The sequence below is a fragment of the Oryza sativa genome, chromosome 3 (genome assembly GCF_034140825.1).
Source record: "Oryza sativa Japonica Group chromosome 3, ASM3414082v1".
NCBI classification, from domain to species: Eukaryota; Viridiplantae; Streptophyta; class Magnoliopsida; order Poales; family Poaceae; genus Oryza; species Oryza sativa.
This window is the reverse complement of record NC_089037.1, coordinates 17,547,232-17,554,097: the sequence shown is the minus strand read 5'-3', so window position 1 is coordinate 17,554,097 and position 6,866 is coordinate 17,547,232. Positions and strand designations below refer to the sequence as shown.

The window sequence follows — 6,866 nt, the reverse complement described above, 5'->3', positions numbered from 1 at the left end:
GATTCCACTTGGTTTCATCAGTGATTGATTATCCTTCTGTCCCTCAAGCTCAAGATCAGAATTCAGACATGTATTGTACCCACTTTTTGGTTCGAATCCTCCAACCATCCTATGAAAAAACCAGATTAATTTTCAGTTCCATGACAATATACCATGTGTTGTAGTGTAGCATTTTGGTTAATCTTTCAATATGCACGGCCAGTTAACCCAAACCAATAAGCTAAATAACATAATAAGTTGAAAAATTGAGCACACATTAACCATAGGGAAATAACACTCCTGATCTTGCAAAAACCCTGACCATCCATCAATTTTAGCAATCTTTGTACAGATGCAGAGAACTGGCGAGATCTGTTCCAGCTCATAATGCTGGCGCCGCTCAGAGGATGGATGGAAGTGTAGGATCGAATCATAAGAACTAAGCCAACCAGAGGGGGGTGAATGGTTAGTATATCCAAAAACCGAAAACTTTTAACGGAATTAAAAGTTAACCTCGAATTCGACGGATCGCGGTCTGACCGAAGTTGTCCTGCCGGTCTGACCGCCTGGTTGCCGTCGGTCTGACCGAGATTAGATCTCCGGTCTGACCGCTGAGATCAGCTGCCGCTCGCTGTCGCTACCACAGGTCTGACTGCCGTGCTCCCTTTGGTCTGACCGCCGCTTACCGCCGGTCTGACTGCCGGTAGATCGCCGGTTAGACCGTCGAAACCCGATGAATCACAAATCGAAGAACTCTTAAAGTGGATGACGACTTTATTGATTCTCTCTGTGTTTACGAAGTGCACCAACAGCACTCCTTACAAAAATTTCGACTAAACTCGAAACCCTAACTCAAAACTCAACTCAATTGCTCTCTAAAACGATACCGGGAAGCCTCACGCTCCCCCTCTATTTATACATGAGGTAGGCAGCCTAAAGCCACGAACAGAACCCATACTAAGAGTCCTAAACACCTTAGGAAACCCTCTAGTACAAGAAAGAAACTTCACATAACCAATCGTACCAAATTTGGACTCCTTCCAAATTCGACTCCGCATCCCATACACACACAATACCTCCATCGTATGCCATATGGAATCTCCATCAACCACGTGCATCAACTCTAGCCTAAGTATCCCGCATGATCTCTGACCACCACGGACGTCGTCTTATCCCCAAGCCGACTCCCGGTCCATCACCACAAATACTCTCCTGGGGCATCGAGTCACCTACACATGAAATAAACAAAGAAACCATATTCTGAGACCAAGCTATCTCCAACTTGACTCATTAGCAGCAAACAATAGTATTACATACGTATAATATCCATCTAGAAGCCATAATCATGAAATAAACTCGGATATCCAAACAAACAACCCGAAACCGAAACCGACACAGTGTCAGCCGGTCAGACCGCGGGCTGGCCGGTCTGACCGCTCGATCACCGCCGGTCTGACCGGCTACCAGAGCCCGGTCTGACCGGTCACATAAAATGATAGAACCTGCGATTCACCTGTAAATCCAATCATCTCCAAAACCACTACGTGAATAAATTCCAAATAACAAAACCAATAATCTCTAATGCCTAATTGTTCATCACAGAATAATAATCAAAAACACCTTTTGATTTTAGAGGAAGTTTTGTGTGCCCAAGAAGAAGCAAGATCTGAGGCCACACTGAAAAGTTGCTGCAACTTCACTGCAGATCGTCACAGCTCACACACTGCAACTTCGGGTGATGATTGGCAGTGATGGCAATTCGTTAGTTGAGATGTACTTTCACCCAGCTATTTTTTTTATTTTCTTAAAAATAAAAAGGGCGCTGACATGCATGTGAGAGGATGGAAAATAAGCTCAAAGTACTGCAAAACCACAAGGGAGACACACTGACTGTGAATGTGTATCTTTTAGCCTTAATCACTGCAATCTGCAGCTGTTAATAATACCTTAACGAAGCCAACTTGCCTATTTTCTGTTAATAATCTGATCGTACTAGGCACGGGTATAAATATATATTCAACACGAACTCATGTTAAGTCTCTATCTTTTTTTCCCTTTTCTATCGGTCTAACAGTCTGTAATAGAGAAGTTGCTTTTTTTTTTACTTTAACTAGTTATTGGACGTTTCAATTTGGATAAACATGTAACTTCCTAAATTAATCCGATAGATACTTTTATGTTCTTGATTGGCTAGGGGGTTGTAGCAAAGAATGGAGGAGTAATGCAAGAAAGCACTAGAGGAGGACTTGGAATAATAAGAAAAGAAAGAAGAAAGAAGAGATGAATCAAGATTTAAAGAGAAGTAGGAGTATTTATCCTGGAAACCGTCAAAAGAAAAACGGTGGTACTCGCATAAACATTGACCAACTTAGAAAATATACTGAGGTAAAATAAAAATTAACCACGTGTAATCAGCCAGTGTTTCCATATATCTTGTTACAACGCACGGACATGTGATTAATTTAACAAAAATAAAAGCAGTAACTTATTGAGCATATGAACGAAAAAGGTGTTCGTCAATGCAAGGAACAATTTGTCTCAACCACAGTGCACAAACAGCACTTACCAACAAGCCCCAAAAGAAAGGCAGAGTTTTGCCAATAAACTGGAAGCACCGATGAACAGGTGAATCTGGTGGACGCACGAGTGAAACAGGATTGAACAGAGAAAGAAAGAAAGAAAAAAAAAGAAAGCCATCAAAGTGTTCACTAGTAGTAGTAGAGATATTTGCCGGGACGCAGACATGTGGAAATGGAGCAACAGCAGCAGGGCCCGGACATGACAGTGCAGGAAACACAGGTGAGACCAAAAGTTTTTCCCAAATGTTTCTCGGAATTGCCTCTGCCTGCCTAGCAAGACAAACAGCTTGAAACAAAGGCAGTGCATCCTCCACACGCATCCCCAACTCTCCAAGTGTATCTCCATTTCCACACCAACTTGCGCCCAGGCAGCCCGGCCCCCGGCCGAGCTGGCGCCCATTTTCGGCATGTGCGCCTACCCAGCACGCAGAATGGTGAACACTGGCAGCCGCCATGTCACCGTCGACGACGACGACAATGGTGCCATTGTCGTCTACACCCTCTCTCTCTTCATCTGATGACAGCATTGTTGGGTAATCCTACTCCAGGTCCTCATGAGTCATCGCTGACGTCATCGTCGGCTTACATGCAGGTCAGCAGACACTGATGTTTTCAGACCATTCTGGTTGAGCAAGAAGTGAGCTTGACATCGGCGAAATCATGGCTGGTTCTTTGTAAATGTTGTCGACGACTGACGCCGCTGGGGATATTGGTATTTACAGTTCTATGCTAGAAGATTGGGATTTATGTACAGCGGTGGGTGGGGCGCTTTCACAGAACCAACTGTATTCACGCAACTGTTGCTCCCATGCTTGGGGGATGCTCATGCTTCATGGTTTTCATCTGATGAATGATGGTACGCCACCTGAGTCAAATGCATCATCAGCCTTGTCCTGGGACTGAGACTGCGGAGAGTATACACCGCGATGTATTTGTTGACATGGCATGCTATGATTTGTCGATCCGCGGATTGAGCAGGCACCCAAGAACTCAGGACCTGATCAGCCCTAGGCTGTACAGCGATCTTGGTCTGAACAGACTGCTGAAGAGAAACCTAGATGGCGACTCTTGCGGAGGTGATTTGCGGTGATCAGGGTGCCCTTTTACTTGAAGCACTGTCTGGCCTATCTCTTGGCGTATAGCTTCAAGAGTCTTCAGATCGACGGCGGAGCTCCCTGCTGCATCGCGGACATAGAAAGTGTTGACAGCCTTGTCACCCCTAGTAGAAACTTCAGCTCTCGTAACCGTCAAGCCATTCTCACGGAAGATGCGTGTGACATCGGATAGCAGTCCCACTCTATCACCTGTCGACAACTCTAGCTTCAGCCCCTGCAGGTAATATATGCGATTATTGGAAAATTAAGTCAGAGTAAATACATAAACAAAAAATGGAGTGCAGAATAGTAGCAAGCAAATTGTGTTTTCCACGAATGGATTAGTTGTATGAATAGCACTCTCAAGCATTGGAGAAAACAGCATGTGCTTCACCAAGAAGGAAAAGGACTCAAAACATTGACAGCGACTCATCAGTAAAGTGTGGCAGACAATACAAGATGCCAGCTCTCCAACCACAATTTACCTCCTACAGGCTGCATGACACCAATGTTGTCCCTTTCCGCACTATACTATGCAGACTAAATGTTTAGGTAACATCAACGCCCTTAAGAAAGTAACATATACAATGAGAACAAAATAAATGGAATCACAAAGGAGCAGGTATTTTTGTCCAGTTACCTCGGATACTCTCCTTTCTATAGCAGCTTCAAGACACTGGATGACTCGCTGTCGCTCCGCCTCAGAGTTGACAGGTGAGCCATCAATATGCCTAATGTAATACTCCTATTGAACCATGAAAAGACAACAAACGATACGTTACATGTCTAAGTATAATTCTGGCAGAATTAGAGGCTGTGTTGTTAGCAGAGAGGTACCTGGTAAGCTTCAGGGCCCTCAGAATCCACACTCCCATGGAAAACCACATATTGCATATCTGTCAGGGTGCAAACTGTGTCGAAGAGAAGCTTTGGCCGATCCTTGCACCGAATATTCACCACGGAATAATCCTTGTCGAGCCAATTAACAACCGAAACCACCGGTGTGGGGTTGACGTTCGTCCTATCCTTATCATACCTTTCATAATCCCGATCCTCCAGCATCAGCTGGTGAAGCCTCCGCTCTGTGTGGGTTATCCCCATTGTCACCGTTGTCTTGGTGTCTTGACTCCTGTTGCTCCCTTTGAACACATAGCTAAGTCGCTCCTTTATTCTAGCAAGCCGTTGTGTGTCTGAGATTGCCAGCCCCGTTTTCCTATCCATGACTTGCATGACCGCTGCTGCTCGTTTGTTATGAGTCCACACCTCTGCATTCACCACATTGCATTCCAGGTTTGTGAGCACAGCGCTCACTTCTGAGAGCAGACCGGGCCTATCAGTTCCAGTTAGCTCTATCAAAGTGTAGTCAGAGGAAGGTTCCACTCCAACAGATCTCCTCCGCGAAGGAAGAAAGCAAGAATCAGCCCCAAGACACTGCATGGAAAGTTAGCAGATTGAGCACGCTGAACATTGAATGAACCAAGAATCAAGGTAGGATGGCATCAATTACCTTATGAATATACTTTACTATCTCATCCAGTACCGATTCATCCATTATCTTCTGCCCATTTTGATCAGTCACATTGAACACTGACATAAAAAAATCAACAGCTCAGGATAAATTAACCATTCTGAACTAATCGATTTCAAGAAAAAAAATCTCAAGAATCGCATCGTACCATCCATGAACCATCCACCATCTGATGATATGTAGGCTTTTTTCACTATGAGTTGCAGCTCGGTGAGGACCTGCACTACCTCTAACAGTATCCCATACTTGTTGGCACTGTCTACCTACACGATTCAAACAAAAAAACAAATCACTTTTTCACCAACCAAACAGAAACAATTTGCACCAAGAAAAAGACCTCGATTTGGTCAGTGCCTTACATGCACAACTGTTGCATTCTTACATGATGTGTTGTCAATCACAACCCTGGATTCAGTAAACACACATCAGTCGGCTACAAACGATTTGGCAATGGATAATTAATTGTGCAGTACTGAGATTGATGAGGGTACGGAGGAACCGGTTGTCAGTTTGTCACCTTGGAGGGTTCATCTTTTGGATGAACTTCTGGTACTCATCGTCGCTGTCCCAGGAAGAACAGCTCGTCTCACCATCTGCTAACACAACAGAATGGACAATAACTCATTAAAAAAATTCCCAATCAAACTCGGTACAGTGCGCTTCAGGGAATCAATTGAGCATACAGGATTGGAATGAAAAAAATCGCAACATCAACAAATGCGAGGAAAATCGGTCGCTTTGCTGCGCATACATAAATGTGCCGAGACCCAAAAATATTATTAACACAGAATCCCAGTCTTAACTACTCCGGTAGCACCAAAAACTGAATTTACATTCCGAAACACCGCCACAGACGAAACACTAAAAGGGACGAAATCTCAGCAGCAAACATCAAAACACCCAAACACCGATAGCGGGAGTACTCCACGCATAGTCCTAAATAAAGGGAGAAAAAATCGTTTCTTTATTTGAAAAAAGGGAGGTATTCCTCTTGCAAGAACCGACCACGGCAACCCGGCCGGTTCGATGTTTCCAAAGAAACGGAGTGAGAGGGCGGAAGCCCCGACAAAGGAAGTGGAGGAAACCTCGAATACCTACCGCCGCCATGGCGGGCTACCAGAGCGGGGGGAACAAGAACTCAAAATCCAAATCCTAGAGCCAACGAAAGAACAAGAAACATACCCATGGTCACGACGCGGCCCAGCAACAATCCTTCGGCGAAAGCAGCAGCTAACGGCGATGAGGAGGAGGAGGAAGAGGAGACTCGCTTCCCTCTCCTACTACTACTAATACTCTCTCTCTCTCTCTCTCGCCGCCTCGGCTCGGGGTCACAGGAATGGCAGGAAGGAAGGAGAAGAAGAGGAAGAGGAGGAGAGCACCAACCCCTCCCTTTCCTTCCCAACCAAAAAGGCCGCGGTTTTATTTCCGTTTATTTCTTTCTTTTCTTTTCTTTTTTTTCTCTCGTCTCTTTAAATCGGGTGGAAACGCGCACGCACGCACGCGTTCCAACACGCTCCGCTCGCCGAGGAGAGGAGACGGCGATAGAGACTGGTACGACGGCGGCGGCGCGCCGGGCACCACATGTCAGCGACCGGTGGTGGTGGTGGCCGCGTGGGCCCCACACGTCAGCGTGCGGTGGCCGGCGGTTGGGCCCGAGGCGGCGAGGAAACGTGGGGCCCCACCCAC

The 6,866-nt window shown here is 45.7% G+C and overlaps 1 protein-coding gene across 1 annotated transcript; it reads right to left on the bottom strand.

The window, feature by feature from the left end:
- Positions 1-2,440: 2,440 nt before the first annotated feature.
- Positions 2,441-6,574, bottom strand: LOC4333106 (ACT domain-containing protein ACR4). The gene is made up of 8 exons (XM_015775519.3): positions 6,363-6,574; positions 5,698-5,773; positions 5,540-5,585; positions 5,329-5,443; positions 5,160-5,239; positions 4,490-5,083; positions 4,293-4,397; positions 2,441-3,887 (listed from the first exon to the last, which is right to left on the bottom strand). The coding sequence occupies exons 1-8, from the start codon at positions 6,364-6,366 to the stop codon at positions 3,549-3,551; spliced, it is 1,359 nt and encodes a 452-aa protein (XP_015631005.1). The 5' UTR covers positions 6,367-6,574; the 3' UTR covers positions 2,441-3,548.
- Positions 6,575-6,866: the final 292 nt, after the last annotated feature.

Coding starts and splice junctions, on each gene's coding strand:
- LOC4333106 (XM_015775519.3), bottom strand. Junction 5,586..5,697: donor CAAAAGATGAACCCTCCAAG/GTGACAAACTGA, acceptor TACTGAATCCAG/GGTTGTGATTGACAACACAT. Junction 3,888..4,292: donor TAGAAAGGAGAGTATCCGAG/GTAACTGGACAA, acceptor TATTACCTGCAG/GGGCTGAAGCTAGAGTTGTC.